Source organism: Podarcis erhardii (assembly GCF_964252035.2).
Source record: "Podarcis erhardii genome assembly, chromosome: 2".
Taxonomy (NCBI): Eukaryota; Metazoa; Chordata; class Lepidosauria; order Squamata; family Lacertidae; genus Podarcis; species Podarcis erhardii.
The window spans coordinates 70,092,484-70,114,297 of NC_138498.1; the positions used below are offsets into that span (position 1 = coordinate 70,092,484).

Genomic DNA, 21,814 nt, shown 5'->3' on the forward strand with positions numbered 1-21,814 from the left:
GAGCCCCGCCGGAGAGAGATATATAAGGGCTCCGTGGGTGCCGGCGGCGCTGCGGCTGAGACGGGGCGGCGGAGGCTGCTCAGTGGCTCCGCCCTTCTCTGAGGAGGTCGCGCGCGGGGACCTTGCAGGTATTGCATCCCGTCCCTGGTTGGAGTTGGCGGTGGGTGAGGAAAGGGAAAGTGATGTGGCTTTTCTGGGGACTCTGGGGTGACATGAGTGCCTCTTTCCCCACATATCCCCACCCCCTTCTCCATCCCAGTCATGCTTTAGGTCAGATGTGAACGAGAGTTTGTGCCTCTCGTCACTCGCCCCCCGCCCTTCGTACTTTCCCTTTCTGTGTTTTCCCACGCGCTTTTCTCTCTCCCCCCGGCTCCCCGTGGGGCAGGAGTGTGTACTTTAGGAAGTCTCCTGGGTGCCCCCCCCCCCTGTTCTTTTTTCCATAGGGACGTCCTCTTGCCGTGGGGCTGGGGCGTGCCCCCTAGCCGTGCGTTAGCGGTGTCTCAGCGAGACTAGCGTGTTGCTCATGGCACCAGGATGTAACCGTCACCCTCGGTTTCCTGCGGCGGCTCGGAGCAGGGACGTCCCGTTTCGTGGGTGTGATGGCTGGTAGGGATCCCCTCTTGAGCATAGGGAAGGGCTGGTGCTCCCGTCGCAGTGGTGAGTCTCTCCCGGGGCTCCTCGCCGTCAAGGGTCTGAACCTGGGCATGCATGCGCCGGCACACGTCCCTCCTGCCTCCCCGCTCTTCTTCTGGACGTCTATTCTCGTCGTTCATCTAAAAGTGTCTCTGAGCTGTAACTTAATATTGCAGCATGTCCAGGAGGTCTGAATTCCAGAAGGGCTGTGAACAAGCATTGCGCCTGCGGCAGTCAGTGTCGAGATGGCACAAGTATGGCTGTTTCTTCAGTGACTTTCATAGGCTTTCTTAAAATTATGGGTCGTGTTCCTGATAAACTTTTTTTCTGTGTTATCAAGCGCAACTTCAAAAAACCCACATGAGGTGCAGTTGGCCCTTGAGCTTGGTGGCCTTGTTTGTGAAGATTTGTGGAAAGCATTCCACAATAGAAATGTTCACTGGGAGGGGCAGATTTTTCATGCTTTTTGGGCTTCCAAGTATATTTGGCTGGCTGCTGTTAGAAAGAGGATGCTGGCCTTGGTCTGATCCTGCAGGGCTGCTATCAAGACCACCTAGAAATTCTGTGAGAGTTTGCTATTAACCTCCAGACTTCTTCTGTGCATATATATGGAGCAAATGTGTTTAATAATGAAGGGGGCAGACATAACCTGTCATATTTATCGCAAATCCTTGCCTGCTTTGGATCATGGAGTAAAGACCCAGCAGCACCCGTTACTGATGTGAAGGGATGCTTCACACAAGCCAAGGAGGCAGGCACCTGACTTTATTTCACTCAAGGCTTTTATTTGATGACCCTCTTCATTGTGTGAAAGAAAAAAGTGGTGGCAGGAGGGATGGGGGGGGGGGAGCAGGAGGACTGAGGGAAAAGAACTTTTCCAGGAGTTGGGGAGAGAGTGAGTGCAGCATTTTCCCGCTGGTCTATTTATTGCTCATCCAGCTCTTTCCTTCCTTGAGGGCTGCCAGCTGAATCCACAAAAACAAAAAATAAACTTGGTCATCATCTGGTGATATGCGCACAAGGGGCAAAAGGGGAGAAATGGAGCCTGGTGCATCCTCCATTCCCATGTGACGTTATCCAGAGAGGGTGAGGACAAATATCATGAGGTTTGCCAGGTGCTGGAGGTTTTAATATGGCAGCCTCCTTGGGTGGAATTTGCTTTCCCAAAGTCCAGGAAGAGCTGTTGTGCAAAGTGAAAAAAGTTTCCGCTCAGTGTTTTTCAGCAGTGTGATGAAGTGTACTTCTGATTCCTTTTGTGCCTGGGACCAGTATTTTTCTTTTAAAACTTGCTTCCTTGTGGATAAGCGTTCTTTTAGTATTTTAATTCTGCAAGAGAATTGGCAGCTGCTTGTTAAAAATGAGAATTTGGCAAACTTTAATTTAGTGCTGGCAAATGTGTAGAAGTGTATCCGGATTTAAAACGACAACAACCGCAGCAGGTATTCTTGCTGTGCCGTTTTATTTTGCAGGGTAGTCTTCGTTTCAAGAATGCATTTATTTATTCTTGCCGCCCTGGCTGTTCAGTTGTCTTGTAATGGGCTATCTCCTTTCCTTGGTTCTTCAACTTAATGCACCTCAGCCCTGCCCTTCCCCTGTTATTCTTGCCTTCTGTCAGGCACTTCCAGGAAGTGCTTTATCAGTGCATATAGACTTATCCGGCCAGATGGGCTCCTTGCAGTCTAGTCTGGTCCCTTAGACCTGAGCTGGGTAGGGGGCATTAATAGGCAGCAGCGTGGCACACAACCTTATTCTGCTCACTAGTGATCTTCTGAATTCAGCTTGGTTTCTGTTTCTTTTTCACCATGCCTTGGCTTTTTCCAAACTTCATTTACTTATCCTGAGAGCAGCTAGCTGTTTTCCAGCCCAACGGGAATCTCTTGTGGGCCACCTTCTGAGGAGGGGGACATGCCAGTGATGGGCAGGGCTGTGGGCAAAAGTGGGCAGAGCCCAGTGGATGTTTCTCTACACTGGGCTCTGTGCCAGCCGTGCGCAAGACAGAGCGGTTTCTGCATTCCCACCCACACCATCTCTTCGTCCTGCTCCTGGGCAGCCAAGAAGCGTTGCAGCTCAAGGAGGGCGTGGAGCAGGACCAAAGGGGTGTGTGGTTTCAATGGGGGGAGGCATGGGATGGAGAAAGTCCCAAGGGCTGGATAGAGAGCCATGCAGGATTGCATTGGGACCCTGGGACTCAGGCTTACAGGCCACACAGCATGTCAGCTAAGCCTTGTTTGCTGTGTCCTCCCTGGAACTGCTTGGCTGAGGTTGCCACGGGTTTGTAGATGCTGTGTGGAAACTTCAAAGCAGGCAGAGCAACTCCTGAGCGAGCTCTCACTGTGAGAGCAGAGGCCCGAGGGGCTGTTCCTGCAGCCCTGTGGCACAAGGCTCCGTCCAGGCATGTTTTGCCGACTCAGCCTTGGGAGGAGGAGGAGGAGGAGGAGGAGGCTCCCTGCCTCTTCCTAGCCGAGCGCATTCCTTTGCCATTCCCATGGAGAAGGAGATATTAAGCTGCTGCTGAAATCCCTCCAAGCTGAAGTGTCCCATCCTGGCAGGGAGGGATGGTACAAGCTGGTACTCTGCCTGTGAGGGGCTCCACCTTTGCCGGTCTGGCAGAGGGATCTCTCTGAGAAGGCCCTGCTGCATCTCTTTCCTCTGTACTGGATGGGAAAGGGTGTCCTAGATCCCAGCCCAAAATAACACTGTCTTCCTGGGTTGTGTTTCTGTTTTTCTCTCTCTCCCTTCCCTTTCTCCTTTCCCCTCCTGAATTGTCCTGATTTCCTCTGTTTAGACCCAGCCAGGAAGTTATGTTTTCAGCACTCATTTGCATCTCTCCCTGTCCTGATGAGCAACCACTGGAATATGGCAGTGCTGTCTTGCATGCCTTATATAGACAACAAACTGCCTGGGGAGAATGGGAGGGGAGGGTGAAGGGAGTATTTTGTGTCCAGAAGGCAATTTTTGATTGCTTTTGCTATATAGTAGGGGTGCGTTGACTGGGAAATGCCAAAAGCAGTGAAGTGCCATAGCTGCACCTAACAAAAGCCATCTCTTAAGTAATTAGGAACAAATTGAAGGCTTTTCTTTTGGTGCCTTGATCAGCCAGCAGCTGCCTAAAACACAAGGCATAGGAACAGAGCAATTATTCTGTCTTTCCATCCTAATCCCTGGACCCCCCCCCCCATACTTGAATGTTCATATTATCAAGTTGGAATCTCCTATGTCAGCTGTAGGGAATGCATTTATTTTAAAAAATGGCACTTGCAGACCCTACGAGTACTTCATGAGTTGTTACTGATTGATATGAGTGGGGTCAGACTCTGTCTTGTCCAGATTAAAATTGTGCTAATGGTCTCTATTTGAGGATGGGGGGATGATAACTAATTCATATCTGTTTTTTGAGTGAGGGCTTAAATTGGGTTGGCCTGTGGGGAAGCCATTTAGACTCTGGTTGTGTGAATAGGTTTCACATGGCCATTCTAGTGGCTGGATGTGGCAAGTCCATTTACACAACTACTTCAAATGCTTATATTGATTCAAGCTAACCAAGCTCAAAATGAGCCCACCCAAAGACGAGGTGGGATTTGCCCGGAATATGCATTTCATATGTGATTCCTGCATACAGAGGTTCTCGGTTTTACATATATTGTCAAAACGAGGAAAACAAACTTTTCTGTGGTATTGGTAGGCCGAGTCCTTGGAAAGGAAATGCTTCCTCGGTATCTTTGTGTGGTGCTTCTGCCTCTGCCATTTATTGCCTGATGCACTAGGATAGCTTTTGGGAGTTTAGACTAAAGACAGCGAAACATATTCTCTGACATCTCTAGGTAGGTCTGGGAATCTGAAACCCAGTGGAGACCTGATTCCAGTCAGTGTAGACTAGATGTGGCCCTCTGGATGTTGCTGAATTACAACTCCCATCATCCCTTGCTGGGGCTGAGAGGAGTTGCTGTTCAGCAATGTGTGGAAGGCCAAAGGTTCCCCACACCTGGTGTAAACAATACTGAGCTAGATGGACCCAATAGTCTAATTTGGTATAAGGCTGCTTCCTTTGTCCCTAAAGGAAAAGCTGAAGAGCATTGCTGTGGGGAGGAGACAGGGATGGGCTGGGGTAGGATGAAGGGCAGTGCTTAGGCCTTGGTGCCAACTTCCAGGGATGGAGCTTGCACTTCCCTTTGCCCCCACTTGGGGCAGCCAAGGCTCTACTGTGTGAGGCGGATGTTTCCTGTTCTTCAGTTGTCCTCTCCCAGCTCTCCTGTCCCTCGCTGCATCACTTTTAAAGCTAATAATCTCTTCTCCTCCCCAGAAATGAGTGACATGGACTCATACAAGGTGCTGCTGGATGGGCCGGCGCCATGGGGCTTCAGGCTGCAGGGTGGCAAGGACTTCAACATGCCACTCTCCATCTCCAGGGTAAGTCATGAAGAAGCTCTTTCTCAGGGAACTATGCTAGTCCTTGCTGGTCAGCCATGGTGGTTTTCTTCCGTTGCTTCCATTCATTTCCTAGGCTCAAGCACTCTCACATCTCTGTTGTGTGCTGGTCTCTTTATCACAAAGGAAAGGAAAGGCATAAGGTCTCCCCACACCCACCCCGCCCAGAGCTGCCAGCCTTCTTTGCACTCATGATGTAATGAGAAGGTCCTCAGCATTCAGCCTGTTACTTGATCTTGGGCTCCTTGGGGCTCCTGCGCTCTATTTTTGGATCTGTGGCAATGGCTCTTGCCTGTGGCTGGGTGGAGCTAACTTGGGGTTTGTGGTAATGTGAATATGATATTCCGGCTGTTCCAAGAGTGATGCCAAGGCGTGTAACTTAGTCGATCTTAATGCCAGCTTCTAGGGGGCAGCAATCTGGCTTTGACTTGTAGTTGGCAGCTGATTCTGTTGGTACCTAATCAATCAAACCTCTCTGTCCAGATGATGCTTTCTTTAGGCTCCCCCTTCTTCTTTTTTGCATATTCATGAATCTCCTGTTTGGGTGAAGTGGGGCCGACTTCTTTAGGATGAGAAATAAGGCACACAGTCTCTCCCCTCTGGGCGGCTTCTGTGGATCTCCACCCACTCTGTGCTGGAGCAGAAATGAAATTCAACCCCACACTCCTAGCCCAGGCACCAGGGGATGCCAGCAGTGTTTGTTTCATCTTCTAAATGCCTTCTGCCAGAACGTCAAGAGCTGACCTTTAGCCCTGGATAGTGGAGGGCAGAGGACGGCCAAGCAGGCCCTACTTTTTCCTGTGCTGTCAATGAGGCTCAAGGTCATGCTGGACCACTTTCTGGTTGACACTGGTTCGAATCTCATCACATCCATAAACACACAGAACAGTTTTAAGGCTTGCGGCTGGATTAGAGCCTTGGCTTCCCACCTGCAATATAGGGGCCTACCTCACAGGGTCGCACTGAGGATGTGTGTGGAGTGCTTCCGGCACTTGAGCACCTCGTAGGCAAGCACTAAGTATTCTACTTCTGTTGTTTGAAATTGGCAACACCCTGCCGCTTAGTAGTAATAATAAGGACTCTCTTGATGCTCCCCATTCTTCTTGGAACTGGTATACCCCAAGGCTTTCCTTCTGGGCTTGAAGGAGCCCCTGCTCATCCTGGACTGCCAGCCCACGAGAGCCACTCCTGACCTGAAACTTCCCCTCTGGACTGGCTTGGGTGCTCACATGCTGGACGGCTTGCAGGCAACTCCTGCTCCGCTTGCCTTTTGCCTTATAAGCCTTGGAATGCTGAGTGCAGCCGCTGCTGCTGTTGCTGACGCTTGCAGCCGCTTGGCAAAGCGGAATGTTTCTCTATAAACGAGAAGCCCCGAGGGCTGGAGAAAGGCACCAGAAAGCCCCCTCTCCATTGCTCCACAGCCAGGCACTTTCCCCACGCACATGCAGTTATAGTCCACATCTTTTGCAGCACCATCTCTCCCCCCCCGCCCCCCCCTTATTGGTTTCCCCATCAGTTGTGTGCTGGAGGTTTTGTTTGTACTTTCTCTGCTGCTCTGTTCCTAGCTATTCTTCCCAGCCCATCTCTGGGGACGCTCTGCTTTCCTGCTTGGAGGGCTTTGTGCTGAGGCAGCCTCCGCTGTTTTTGTTCCCTCACTCTCTCCCTTTTTTTAAAAAAAAAGAGTTTCTCCTGGCTCGTGGCCAATCCTTAGCAAAGCCCCTGCCTAGACAGGGGAGAGCCTCTGCAGAGAGACCCCAGCTAGTGCCTCCCGCAAACATACCAGAGGCTAGAGCAGCAGCAGCAGCAGCAGCAGCACCCTTCCCCTCCTTTCCCCTGTGCTAGCATGCCACAGCCCATCCCTCTTGCAAGAAGTATGAGAGCTCCTTTGTGGCCAGGCCTTGAGAAAGACTTTCCTTCCTGTGCTCTTTGGGGAGGGTGGCTTGCTGCGTTTGGCTGTGGCTATCACAGCCAAGGATGGCCAGGGTCTCACTTGTTAGGCCATTGTGCTTCTGCTCAGGCAGCTACAGGTGGCTACAGTCAGCCAGTACTCCTGTGGTTTGGCTGTAGGCTCTCCCTTGGCAAGGCTCCTGGCAACTGTAGCAGCTTCAGGGGGAGTGTTGTGCAATGTTCCCTGTCCCACCAAGTGAACTGGAGCTTAGCTGTTCCGGGCTGTTGTGATGGCATTTTAGGTTCCAGCCACCACTGGCTGTCATATTTAACCTCATTTTTCTTTTGCCCAGGTGCCAAATGGCTTCTTAAACCAAGGTTGCAGTCGCCAAAATGGAATGTCTTCTTGCCATTTTGGGGGCAAGGTGGCTAAAGTCTTATTTTCTCAGTTAAACATCTTTGCTAGATCAGATGACAACCTTCAGCTAGGTTAAGAACTTTAAGAACTTAAGGAAGAAAAGTCCCTTTATCCAGGGACAGTCCACATATATACTGGCCTATTCCCACCTTTTTTTTCTTAATGGGGACACAGACCATTCATAACGTAAGAATATTCTTCACAACTGTGAGCAGGGCAGTAGGGTAAGTGAAGATAAACTACAACAATTAGCTATAACATTGGTCACTGCTCCTGCTCTGGTGGCACAGAAAAAGCATTTTGGTTCGTGCAATTCATTCTGATTGTACAAATAAAATATAACATAGAATTCTACAGGATGTGGTATTAGCATGTGAAAACAGTACAGATCCATTGATCTCCAGGTATGCACCTCCAGGTGGTGGAGATGTCAGGCATCATCCTGGCACCCAGGCATCTTCACTTGGTTGCAAGTCGCTAATAGCCAGGTGCAAAATGCACCTGATAACCTGGCTAATTTCAAACACTGCTTTTGTCCTCCACTGTCCCAGACCTTTGGGGGAGCGGCGGTTTTTTTTTTACCGTGCAATGCACTTTTCTCTTCCTGGTTGAGAGATGTGGGATTTAGCATTCCCATTAATAAGAAATGCTAAACTTTTGCAAAAGTGCTTCCTTATTTGATGCTGCATGCCAGATGTCAGCAGACAGGTGTGAGAGAAGAAGGCAGGGGCTTATAAAAGTAGTGAGAATTGGGTAGAAAGGTTTCTCTTCTGCTAAAATAATTTGCTAGGCCAAAAATAAAAACTAGTGAAGCATATGGTTGCAATCTATATGAGATATATAAGGGGGGGGAGGCAAGGAGAAAAGCTCTGGTGGTGGAGGGAGGGCTGTTGAGTAATAGGTAGGAAGCACAGCAGTGTGAAATGTCTGTCTGGGTGTCTGATACAAATGCTTCTCTCTCATGAGATGAAAGGTCTTGCATGGAAAATAAACAGGAAGTAGGGCGAAAACAGACCCTGCATTTATTGGGACTGAGCCTCCCCCAGTGCAAATATTAGTAACAGACCTTGTAGAGCTGAATACACCTTGAAACTGACTGCCATCTTCAAAACTGCCAGCAGGGTTGACTCTTAGAAGGACCTAAATAAAATAAAGTAAGCGTTTTGGAAACACTTAATACAATCTAGAGGATAGTTGATTTCATCTCCTAAAAATGGAAGATCAAATGTTTACAGCAGAATACCTAGAAGAATGTGAGCTTATGTGAGCTCATAGCTCCTTTATGCTCGTTCCTGTTAAAACATTAGATTCCTTGCAACTTGGTAATCTCAGAAGGTGCAGGGGATAAAATGGCTTCACTGTTCCTCCAGAGTTGTCTGAAGACTGCCTGGGCTGTGTGATGAGGATTGTCAACACTTGGCTTCTGTGCCAAATCTGTTCCCGTGAGGGACGATACTTGGCTCCCGCAGTTGTGAACCCAGAAGCAAAGGAGGGATGTAGAAGAGGAGGCAAAGCTGCAGCAGTGGGACTTGCCAGAAAGCCACTGTAGGGAGTTTGGGTTGGGCATTTGACTCACTGCACCCCTTGCTCAATGGAGGCCTCTGGAAAAACTAGTTGCTGTCCAGGGTTCTATGTTAAACGAATTGGTGGCATAATCTGCAGGAGTGGCTTCCCCATACCATACAGTGCACCTCTTAATAAACAGGATGTGGAACATATTTGCATGGATGGGCCACCCAGAGCTGGCGTGGGGAAACTGTGCCCCTCCAGAAGTTGCTGGACCACAGCTCCCATCATTCCTGACTTGGCCTTGCTGTCTGGGGCTGATGGGAGCTGTGGTCTAATAATCAGGAAGGCTGGTCTGGAACATCCCCCTTGGGTCGAAGCAATGGAGGAAGCTGTGGAACAGGAATAGAGAGCTTAACACTTGTCCAGCTTTAGCGCCTCAGGGTGGGTATTAAATAAACGTTGGCTAGTTGCGTTAGGAAGGAAGCTACTGGCTCATTAGCTCAATGCCTCCGAATTAACGGTTCATGGGCTGTGTGACCGCTCTGTGCTGCCAGGCTTCCTTGAGCTCATTGTGAACTTGTGACTTCTGCATACAAGAAAGATGTTCTGTGAGTCACACACTGGCAAGTAGGTGAAATATCTGGGGTGGTGATGCAATTGGGAAACCGATGTGTCAGAGTGGTCTTCCAGTTCATGTACAGCCTTAGGAACCCACATTATTTTGGTTTTATTCCTGCATATTTGGGACAGGACAAGCTGTCAGGCCTAGAGCAGTGTGGGGTGGCTGAGGACTGATGGGGAGAATGACAGTCCTTTGCTCAGGTTCCTAGCTGTGTCCATTACAGCCAGAAATGACCTGCTCCTTCTGTACCGAATGCCTGTGTCTTTAACTTTTGGAAGATCCTTTGAAGAGCCACCTAGAGAAGAGTGACAGGGAGGAGGGTATTGCAGTGGGCACACATTTCAGGTGCCTGCCGTGGTGGAAGGATGAGGCCATGATGGGTGATAGAAAAGAGCAGGTGCAGTGATTGATGCCTGGCTGGTTCAGCTGTCCCAAGGCTGAGTTCTGAAAACCAAGCAGAGCTGCTGAGGTCAGATGGAGAACAGGATAAAAATACACTCCTTGCTGTTAAAAGAGGGATGGAGCAAGGTGAGCATTGTCCAAGGAAGCCCATTGGCTGGGCCCAGAGGGGTGTCTCCCCCATGTACTGCAGCTTGGCTGTACCTTCAGAGGCACTTGTGCTAACTTGCCAGGGAACTGAGTACAAGGCTGTAATTTCCTTGGGATTTTGACGTTTTCCCAAAGGCCCCGGTTTGCTAGGATAGATTCTGAACACTCGCATTTCATTTCAGTACAGCTGTATGAAGAAGAAGAAAATGCAGGTTTCCATAATAGCTGCTGCAAAGCAGGGCTGTGTGTATTCTGTACTCAGAGCAAAATCCTTCACTTAAAAAGCAGAATTCTAAATCGGTGATGGTGAGACTCTAGCTGCCCAGATGTTGTTGGTCTACAGCTCCCATCATCCCTGACCATTGGCCATGTTGGCTGTGGCTGATGGGAGTTCGGAAGGCCACAGGTCTAAAATCATGCAAATCGTGCAATAATGCATTATCTTTGCTGCTTTGGTTAGTCATGATGGGGGATGAAGAAGTCCTTCCTGACCACTCTGCAGCTCCATGGTAGAGCTCCTCCTTTGCATTCAGAAGGTGGCAGGACCAGGTTCAGTCCCCAGCACCTCCAGTTTGGGTTTGGAAAGACTCCTGCCTGGCTTGGAACCCTTGAAAGCTGCTGCCAGTCAGTGTAGACAATACTGAGCCAGATGGACCAATGGCCTGTCTCGGAATAAGGCAGCTTGCAATGTTGACTGCAGAACACAAACTACTTTAAAGCAACGAAACTGTTTTGCAAAAGTAAGTTGTCAGCTCTCTGTGCTTGAGAGCTGGTGGCTCTGTGATTGCTGAGCGGGGGAGTCTGTGCCTTCTTGTTCCCAGCAACAGAGCTGGTTATGTTTGCTGGGAGTGAGTTGGCTCAGGTTTCTAAAACTGAGCAGCAGCAAGCAGGTGTGGGCCGCCCCAATGTGAAGGTCATTGAAATCAAGGGAAGAGGAAAGGCCAGAGGGGTGGAGATTGAAGGAAGGAAACTGCTTCCCCCCTTTGGTGAAAACCAGACCCTTTTTGATGCAAGTTGGCTCCAGGATTGAAACCCCGCCACAGGCAGGAAGTGGGGAAGACATGCCTGTTCCCACAGTGACCAGCCACCCTCATTTTTTTCTGTACTGGTGGGGTGGGCAATGGGGGTGGAGGAGGCCAGCTAAGCTTGCTGGCTGGGAATAGACTGACTGTCCTCTGGGGCCAGGGAACTGCAGAGCCCCGAACTTCCTGCCCAGCCTGGATAAATGCACACACAGCGCCAAAGGGGTGGTCGTTTTTAGACTTGCTCATGTGTAATAAGGCAGGAAGGAAGGAGGGAGTGGATTTGACTGTGCCAGAAGATGGAAATCTAGAGCATTTCTGGATTAGCTGTACTGCCCAGCCTGACGTGTTGTGTTCTCTCTTTCTGACCATATAACTGCTGTGGAATGACCTCTGTCTTTTTATCCCCTGCGATTTCAGATTTTGGGATTGTGGGGTTGTTGAAACTTGTCCTAATCTCTGGATGTGCTCTTTGTGTCATGGCACTACCATGTTAAAAAGCAAATTAAAGATGCAGGATTTTGCAAAGAAAGAAAGGAAGAAAGGAAGAAAAGAAGAAAGGAAGAAAGGAAAGGAATGAAGTGTTACATTGGTGAACCAGATTTAAAACAATAATAGTTTCGGTGTACGTGTGGAAATGAGGAAATCCTCCTTCTATTTGAATAAATCAGTTTGCCTTACCCTGGCCTTGCATTGTTCAGCCTTCTCCAACCTGGTCCCCTGGATGTTGTTGGACTACAACTCCTATCAGTCCCAATCTGGGGATGATGGGAGCTGTAGTCCAAAATGTCCAGAGGGCCGCAGGTTGGGGACTGGGCTTCTCATCCTCCTTAGGGGGAGCCATTCGCATGCCGGGCCAGACACCACCTTCACCCTGAACAGTGAAATGGCCTGATCTCTAGACTTCCCACTACCTTATGCCTGGGAAGCATTTTCCTCAGACTCCCAGGGAAAAGGATACATTGGCACCATATATAAAGTTGGTGGCATTGTGCCCGCTGGGCAAGGCCTGTCAGAATTGCCTGGTGGGGTGAACTGAACAGGTTGGGAGAAGGTATATCTTGGTGCACATCGACTCCAGCTGTCATTTCCCCCCATTTGAAAGATCAGACAAATTTATGATCTGCCTGCTCCATCCCTCGGGGGACTTGTGCATTCCACCTAAAGTTGCACACATTCCTGCGCTTCTCCCCCTGTGTATGGCTCTGTCCCTGGGATTCTTTCCATATAAAAATGAAAACACAGGAGCTGCCTGGAGCAATAGTACCATAAGCCTCTGGCCACAGCAAGTTCCTACATAAATGTCCCTTATAACATGGGAGCCATATATAGCAGCATGTGGTTTTGTTAGTAATTTATCTTTTGTTGCCGACAGCGAATTTGTACTGCTAGGGGCATACGATTCGCTCTATTCCTGCTTCACCAGGGGTAACACTTTGGCAGAGCTCCTTTCAAGTTCCACCCATTTAGGGTGCTTCTTTTCCAGCTCTCCTAGAGCATTATGTCCTCAGTATTTCACACAAGTCTCTTGCAATGGGCTGTCATGGTGTTGGTACAAAGCCCGGATTTTTCATCCGGAGCCCTGTGTCAAGGAAGCGAGAAGTTGCTGCTGGGCTTTGCAGGAGCGTTTGCCAGCCCTCTGAGTTGCCTGGAGATCTAGCAGCAGACACAGATTCTCCTTTTATGTTCATGTTGAGCTGGACTTGGAAGAATACTTGGGCTTCCTCCAAGTGCCAGCAGATCTTCATCCCAAGTGAGCAGGGATGGTTGAAAGTTGTATCACCCCTGGATGCTCTTAACCCCGGATGCAGTAGTTTTCTGCCCTTTCATACAACTAAGAGGATGTATTAGCTGAGTTGGCAAGAAGAGGGGAGAGGTTGGCTGGAGTGACACTTGAGACATTTTAGTGATGTGACTAAGTGGCTGGTCCTTATGGTGCAGCAACTTAACCTAAACCCGTGACTGTTTATTTGCCACCATCCTCAAGTCAGGAGGCAGATGGTTCCGGGGGGGGGGGGGGAGAGAATAGCTAGAGGATGTTGCCCAGAGAAATGGTTGCACTGTCCTCAGGAGTAACTGGTCCTGCCCCAGAGAAAGCTGGTAAAAAGGTAAAGGACCCCTGACAGTTAAGTCCAGTCGTGGCCGACTCTGGGGTTGTGGTGCTCATCCCGCTTTATTGGCCGAGGGAGCCGGCGTACAGCTTCTGTGTCATGTGGCCAGCATGACTAAGCCGCTTCTGGCGAAACCAGAGCAGCGCACGGAAACGCCTTTTACCTTCCCACCGGAGCGGTACCTATTTATCCACTTGCACTTTGACGTGCTTTCGAACTGCTAGGTTGGCAGGAGGGGGCACTGAACAACAGGAGCTCACCCCATCGCAGGGATTTGAACCGCTGACCTTTCGATCGGCAAGCCCTAGGCTCAGTGGTTTAGACCACAGCGCCACCCATGTCCCTGAGAAAGTTGGTATTAAACCAATAAATCAGAAGTGGGAGCACATAGTGCTTCTATTCCAAGCGGCTTCTTTTTGGTTCTGGACAAAGTCAATTTTAGCCTTTAGGGGGTTAGGCAGGCAGGCAGGCAGGCAGGCAGGCAGGCAGGCAAGCCCTTAGTGCAGCTTCTCCCTACACATTTGGTCATGGTGTTCAATTGTCCAGTGATTGTTTTAAAACATTGTTTATTCATTTGTCATTTGCTCCAAAAATGTATCTCGAAGAGGCTTACAATTTTTTAAAAAAAGCTTAGAATACCAAATTAAAAATAAAAGATAAAATACCAAATTAAAAAATGATTTGTTTTAAAAATTATCCACTAAAAGTGCTCATCTTACAGCAAAACTAAAAGGACACATCCTGCTCCACTCAACTAAAAGATGGCCATCAGTTCAGCACAAAATTATTGGGTGAACAATATCTTCACCTCGCGCCTAAAGGCTGATGATGATGGCACCAGACACATCTCTCTGGAGAGAGCATTGCACAGTCAGGGAGCCACCACAGTCATCCAGACCATCCCTGAGGCCAGGCACTGGTCTAGTGCATCCACTAGAGTACCACCTACTCCCAGCTTAGGACAGCCACTCTAGAAGAAAGCCAGATGGTATCAAGAGCTGCTAGATCAAAGGGACTCAAGAGGGTTGCACTTCCCCTGTGTCTCTCTCTCTGTTGACCAAAGGTTATCATACTGGACAGCCAAGGCAGTTTCCAGCTCCCAAAGCACTGTAAGAAGAGGGTCCCTACCCTTAGACGTACAATTTAAAAGAGAGTGGAATGGGAAGGAAGCGTTACTGTGTGGGGAGCAAGCTCCAGAACCAGTTCTCATACAGTTATTGCTCTTATAATGACCAGCTGAGATGGAAGCTGTCCAGGTCACCTGATGGAAGGGTTGCCATTAGGTAGTAGCTGAGGGAGGGCCAGAGGCTCCTGGTTTCTTAGCAGAGGCAATGGAAGAGTGTTGGGGGGGGGGGAGCCCTTTCCTTTCTCACCAGCTGCATGCTGGCCCCTGACCCACCAACCACCGTCCCATGCATTCCTTGGGGCAGAAAGGCTGGCTTCCCCTGCTTGAGCTTGTCCAGCAGTGACCATCTTTGGGGTGAGAAGGTGGGGGGGGCTGAAAGGGTCATGTGAGCCACGCTCTGCTTCCTCTAGAGGCCCCCTTCCCACTCAAGAATTGCCCTGAGGGGTCCTGCAAATTACATACTTAATTTGTTCTGGAGGTCCATTCTTAACCTGAAACTGTTCTTAACCTGAAGCACCACTTTAGCTAATGGGGCCGCCACGTTGCCAGAGCACGATTTCTGTTCTCATCCTGAAGCAAAGTTCTTAACCTGAGGTACTATTTCTGGGTTAGCGGAGTCTAACCTGAAGCGTATGTAACCTGAAGCATATGTAACCTGAGGTACCACTGTACCTGGGACAGTCTTCCATTTCCCAGTGGGGAGGGCCTCCCACAGCAGCAGAGGAGGAAAGAGCACCACTGCCTTTTGCATGCTAGCCAAGGCTTATCCTTGGCCCCTCTGGTGGTTTCCCCTCGGCCCATCCATGGGCTTCAGCATGCACCTGATGGCGCTGACACCAGGCCCATGGGCGTACGCAGCCAAGGCAGAGTGGGGAGGGGCAGCTGCCCCCCATCAAGTAAACAATAGAAATGCTTAACCAACTGACCAATCACGTTGGTTCTGGCCCCTCCTAACAAAAGTCCTCCCCCCCCCCCACAAAAACCCCTGGCTACGCCCGTGATCCAGGCCTGGTCTGGAAAATTAGTTGAATTCTCCGTGCTCTCAACAGGCTCAAGTGCTTTTTCTGTTTTAAAAATCAACCCTGCCCTAAGGAAGCCACATGGTAGCCTTCCAGTTGCCAGCATGGATTGCTGTAGCCAAAACTTCTAGCATAGCCTTCTGCTGACCCCTCCCACAGGCAGCCATGATTGCGGCTTGAGTTTCTTGGACACAGCTAGCTCCCTTTTGGCCAAACGGTGCAATCATGCTCCGCGTTCCCCCTCTGCTTCTTTCTGCTTGGGACTTGTGGAACAGGAAGACTCTGGGTTAATTAATGCCTCACTGCCCCCAGGGTGGGTATTGCGTTGCTGCTGATGAGCTAATGTCTCTGTCTGCTGACAGAGGGAGATGAATGAGATGGCTGGGAGAGGTGTTCCTGCCGAGAGAGGTGGGCTGCTTGCCTGCCCCCATCTACTCTCTAAGCAGACATACAGGCTTGAGGAATTTCTGTGGCTTTGTAGCTCCGAAGGGGCCGTGAGTGTGACACATGGATTGCGTTATGGGAAAGGCATTGATTCACTCCAGGCTCCCTCCTTCAGAGCCCTGCTCTCTAGTAAAGTCTGGAGAAACCCTTGGGGATGCTAGAGCCAGTCACCTCCTCCCTCGTCCCCCCAGTCCAGAGATGGGCTTGGGATGAGCGGTGGAGAAAAGAGCACAGGCTCCTTGGATTCCTCAAAACCTGCCTGCTTCTCTCCAGCAAAGCTCAACACTAGGTCCTTTCACCAGAAGCGGGACAGGTTTCTCTTGCATTTGGGGGCTCTGCATGCAGTTGGTGCCCAGTGCAGGGGTGCGGGGCACATGGTGGCTCTTCCCCTCTTTGCTGAGTGTCTCAGTTGGCTTACGAATAGAGAAAAGGAATGGGAGGCTGAACGGTGCTTTTGTAACGCTGGGAACAGGCTGGCCCTGTGCCATGGGGGTTTTGCAGAAGCACAACAGGATGACTGGATGGTGGGTGTGTATGGGTAGTTATTCCACAGTTAGCTCCAGCGCAAACTTGTTAAAATGGAGATTGGATGATCCAGCACGTGCAGGAGACTCATGTCGTGAAAGCTGCATGCGCATAGATGTGTGGAGATGTTCAGCTGTATGAGGAGAGGAAAAGCTTTGGTAGCGTGGATCCTCCTTTGGTTGTTTGACCCGAAAAATGCCTTTTTGAATCGTGCTGAGTTGAGAAAGAGCCTGGGAAATCAAAGTTATTTGTGGGGGACATTGTCTCCGTGAGTGGTAGGCAGGAAGGCAACATGCTTTGCATCTGGAAGACATATTCAGAGGATCAGTGAGTGCATGCAGCAACTCACAAGTAACCATCCAGCATGATCACAAAATATCCAGGCCACTGATAAGGGAACTCATATGGAGGGTGGTGATAGTGTTGTTTGTTTCTTCGGGGTGAGGGAATAGATAGGTGTATGTAAAAAAACAAACAAACAAAAGATGTAGCTGCATGCTGCACATTGAGTGTAACATGTAGTTTGGTTCTCAGCCGTAACTGAGTGGCAGAAACAAAACCTACAAGCTGCAAGACTTTTGTGCATTGTGTCAGAAGATGAATCTGCAGAAAATCCCCTAAAACTGTGTTCAGTTGCAGACCAGAATTGTGCCCCTTGGGCTGAACTCTGGAAATCTCAGCGTAATGAACGATTTTGCTCATAGTGGCCTGATGATAAGTTTATGAATAACTGGATTTCCCTACACAGTCTCGCACTCTTCTGTACTGTGTAAAGCAGGCTAGAAAGACTTCTGTGTTATCTACAGACTCCTTTGTGTTTAAACTTGTAAATATTTGACCATCCAATGCATACCAACCCCCCCCCCCAGGTTCCTGAATGTACCAGCTCTCAGGTTGATTATCTAAACAACATTTGCATTAATGCAGTGTGGAGGTTACTCAGATAAGGGTTGGCTAGGTCTTAGCTGCTTTCATCATAGGTAGTTTCATATTTGTCATTTCCTCTCCCCCACCCCCTTCTCCTTTCTTTCCAAATAAAGAATAGCACCATTTTCTATTAAGTTTCACAGGCTGTTTCATTAAGATGACCAATTGCCCTGTGGCATCTAAAATGCTATCTAATAGCAGAATGATTATTAGTAAGTTGGAGCTTGCATCATCACCTTCGCAAAACATGTGGCCCAGCGCAGACTTGCTGTTGCGCAGGGCTAAGGGGTCAAGGGTCAAGCTGCAGGATCATGTCTGCCTTCTCCATGCACTTCCCACGGTGTGGATTGTTACACCTGCCTATTCCTACCTCTGTTTTAAAAGCCACTTGGCTGATCCTAAAAGCTCATTCCCACAACAGCCTTGATCGCATGGCCCTCTTCCAGCCCACTGCATATCAGGATCAATCCCTGGTTTCTTCAGGGCTGGGAGAGACCCCTGCCTGACACCCTGGAGAGCCACTGCCAGTCAGCCTAAGCCGGGCGTAGCCAATATGATGCTATCTGGATCTTGCTGGACTGTAACTCCTATCACCCCTGACCATTGCAGATGCTGATGGGGGCTGATGGGAGTTGGAGTCCCAACAGTGTCTGCAAGGCACTACATTGGCTACCTTTGGTGTAGGTAATACTGAGGTAGGTGGACCATGGTCTGTATAAGGCAGACTCCTGTGGTCCTACCACTTTGAAGCATTTGCATCTACGCTGAGGCTATGTATATTGGGTGTCCTTTGCTTATCAGTGATTGGGGTAGGGGGAGAAGAGGTGTGCCATTTCCAAGTGGGATTGCTCATTGCATATGGACTATACCAGTGTTTCTAAAACTTGGCTCTCCAGCTGTTTTTGGACTGCAGTTCCCATCATCCCTGACCACTGGTCCTGCTAGCTAGGGGTGATGGGAGACTTAAGTTTGGGAAACACTGGACTATAACATGGGTGTGAGAGTGGGTGGTTTCAGTAAGACTGCCTTGTTGGGTGCTGCAGATTTCTAGAAGTTCACATTTGAATTAGGGTTGTCTTATTTCTTTTTGGTTTGCCTGGCAATTGTTTAAAGGCACAGTCCAACGGGTGGAGGGGGAACACACACACACACACACACACACACACACACACACACACACCACCCATTGGTAACACTCTACTTCTGAACGAATAAATGTGGCCCTCTCCCGTACTTCCAGTTTTTCATAGAGGCTTCTCAACCCTGGGGAAAGGGAGCACCTTTCTTCCTCACTGTCAAGTTTTCAGCCTATGACTGCCTGCCGTTGCTGCAAGCAACATCGTTCTTCAAAGCATCGTTCAGAACTTTCCCCTTTTCTGAGATGCTCCCAAATACCGGTAGTTTTGAAGTGGTGTGGCTTTGTGGGTGTGGGTGCTGTTCGCTTTGTGGAAGATTATGACTGTCCGGCAGTCCTGAGTGTTTCTGAGAAGATTCCAACCAGTACTAAACATATCCAAATAGGGCAGAGACAGAAGTGGGTTTGTGTGCAACAGAGAAGCCATTCCCTGCAGGCGGTCAGGGTGGGTGGGTGTTTGCTCAAAGCCTGTTAGCGCCTGGGCATCTTTAGACAGCATGTGGTATTAAGCAGCCGCTCATGCCTGCTTCTGAAACTTCTTCCCTGCAGATAACCACACCAACCTGGGGTGGGGTGGGTGAGGGCGACCAGCATGTGCATGCCGGGGGCAGGACCCCAAGCATGGCCTCAGTCCCCTCAGCAATGTCTGAGAGGGAACTAATATGCCAGGAGCCGGCCCAGCAGTAATTGCATGGGCAATGTGTGAAAGGAGTTCTAGGAGCACACTGTCCCAGATTCCCCCTCTTCACACTCAACCTTGTGTAGGGCTGTAGCTTAGTGATGGTGGTAATAATAATAATAATAATAATAATAATAATAATAATAAATAATTTATTATTTATACCCTGCCCACTCTGGGCGGCTTCCAACAGAACACTAAAATACAATAACCTATTAAACATTAAAAGCTTCCCTAAACAGGGCTGCCTCAGATGTCTTCTGAAAGTCTGGTCGTTGTCTGGTAGGGTGCATGCTGTCCTAGGTTTAATCCCCAGCATCTCTAAGTAGGGCTGGGCATTGCCCCCTCTCTGAACCTCTAGTGAACTGCTACCAGTCAGTGACTGAGCCAGACAGACCAGTTAAGTCTGAGGCAGTGCAAGCATGGCAACTTCCTCGGTTCCTAACTACCACTCAGCCTCCCCTTCTTTTCTTGTTCCACATATTAGTGCAAAGCAGCCCTGGGAAACTGCTGAAGGGTGTGGTATAATTCAAATAAATAAAAACGGGCTCCTTGTACTGCAATGCTCTTCTCCCAAGGCTCAGCAGGCAAGATGGTGCAATCAGTTGCAATGCTGCGTCTCTCTCTTACTTCATTTAGCCTTGACTAAGGTTGTTTCTTTTCTTTTTCCTTTTGTCTGATCACCAGGAGTGAATTTCAACACCCCCAGCTACTCATCTGGGGATCCCTGAACCCCCCTCATCCTGTGTTGTGTGTGTACTGTATATTACAGGTATCGCAAGAAGACAACAGTCCGGTTAAGACTGACAGTTTGGTGCCCTTTTGTAGAAGTTAATTCACCACCGTAATCTAATGGTGAGAACCTGGGCGCAGAGTTCATTCAATCAGACTTCTAATCTTGCCTGCCCAGGGAGCACTGTGCGCTTCTGTGTCCACAAACACAGCAAACATGAGAGGAACGCCAATACAAGCAGTAGGAGGGAAGTGGAGGGTGGAGGGGATGGTGGAGAGAATGCGTGTTGCTAGACAGGGCTTTTCACCACCTGCTTCTAAAAGCTGAACGACAAGAGTATCGGCAGGTGCAGCTTCACTGGCTGCTACAGCATTGTGGTGGGAATTGCCATATTCCAACTCAAAGGGCCAAGGAGTGCACTTTGGGTCAGCAGCCAGGCAACTGCAAAGTTATGTTTGGGCTGTTCTGTCTGGTCTGCTGCATTCATCAGCAAGTCTAAACTCTCCCGTAGGCCCTGGGCTCTTCCAGATAATTTGTTTTTATTGCACAATAAATGTGCAGTCGTTGCTCAACTTCTCTGCAGTGGATCCAAATACGGTGACCGGACGCAAAGCGGGACAGGGCTCCTCTATCGCCAAGCCAGGAGGGAAGGAATTTCTGCAAGATGCGGCTTGCCATGCATGGGTGAGAAAAGCTGCACCTCCCTGAAATTCCCACTTCTCTACAAGTCTTAAAGCTACAGGAGCCTGGTCATTCTGTCCTTTTTCTTCCCCTCACCCACGTGGCACATAAAATACATTCTTAACCCCTTACTGAATTAGTTTTATGCTGTTTAGGAGCTAGCTTTTGTATTGCAGGTATCAATTTCCCCCCATAATGCTTTTTTCTTTTTCTGGGAACACATATTATTCTTCCAGCTTTGCTTCCTTTTGCCCACAGGTGTGGGCTCATCTACATGGGAGTTCAATGTGGTTTTGCAACTTTTTGTGCCTCAATATTTTTTTTTTTGGTATTGCCCACATAATGGCCTCCTCACTCAAGTGACAAGCCAGATGGGCAGGGTACAAATAATAAAACTACTGCTGTTACTATTATTATGCTCCTTCCACCATAAAATTATTATATATCTCCAGCCTTGGGGATAATCTGATAATGAAAGTATATCCAATATGAAATTACATCTGGATATACTGAAGCGCATTGTGTGGGGGCGTATTTTTACATGTGTCATTACATCTCACTCATTGCTGTCTGTCACCACACCCTCTACTCCCAATTTACTTCTGTCAGCTCAAATGAAGGGGCATTAAAAAATAATAATAATAAAACTGCTAAAAAATTTTGCAGAACAGCTATATCAAATGTAAAAATGAAATTTGCTTCGTGCCTGAAAATGAGTGCCCATGGTGGTGGGCGATGAGCCATCTTACTGGCAATGATTATGCAGGTTGCAGAGATGTGACCAATTTCCAATTACTTGATTGGTGAGAGTGGCTGGGGAAACCCAGCCAGATGGGCACAGGAATGAATAATAAAATTGTTATCTAAAGATGAAGCAGGGCCCCTGCTTTCTTTGCAAACACGCACACTTTCTCAATGGAAACAGATTGGAGGTTCCTGTACACCTACCTGCCAGGCCGTTCTTTATCCTTGTACGGTGCTCTTCAGAGACCTACTGGTGGTTCTGGCCATGACATATCATTTAATAAAAAATATTTTCGCTTGCTATTTGTGCAAATCTTGCAGATCTCTCCTTCTATAAAGCATGCTTGAAGCACTGGCTTTGGCAGAAGTTTGTTGTAACACCATTCCACAGATAATTATTTTTTCTTTTCTTCTCTTTTTTAAAAGGTGCCCGTTTGCCATTGCATGCATGCCCGGAATGGATGCCAGACCTCACAGAGGGTTGGGGGATTATTATTTATATTTATGTCTCTGAATCGCTTTGCTCACGACAATGACTCAGGGTTACTGACAGACACAGGTAGGGGGGAGGGAACAACAACACACAGCAGAAATAGATTCCATCAAGCACCGCCCACTTATGCGG

The 21,814-nt window shown here is 48.9% G+C and overlaps 1 protein-coding gene across 5 annotated transcripts in view; it reads left to right on the forward strand.

Moving 5' to 3' along the window:
* The window catches only part of PDLIM7 (PDZ and LIM domain 7), a 41,795-nt gene continuing 19,981 nt past the window's right edge, over nucleotides 1-21,814 (forward strand). For 4 of the 5 annotated variants that reach the window (XM_081850236.1, XM_081850239.1, XM_081850238.1 and 1 more), the window contains exons 1-2: nucleotides 1-128; nucleotides 4,934-5,040. In XM_081850236.1, the coding sequence (XP_081706362.1) occupies nucleotides 4,936-5,040 (105 nt within the window). In that variant the 5' untranslated portion in view covers nucleotides 1-128; nucleotides 4,934-4,935. Of the gene's footprint in view, nucleotides 148-4,933; nucleotides 5,041-21,814 lie in introns of all 5 variants that reach the window. The other variant, XM_081850237.1, reaches the window with a different exon arrangement.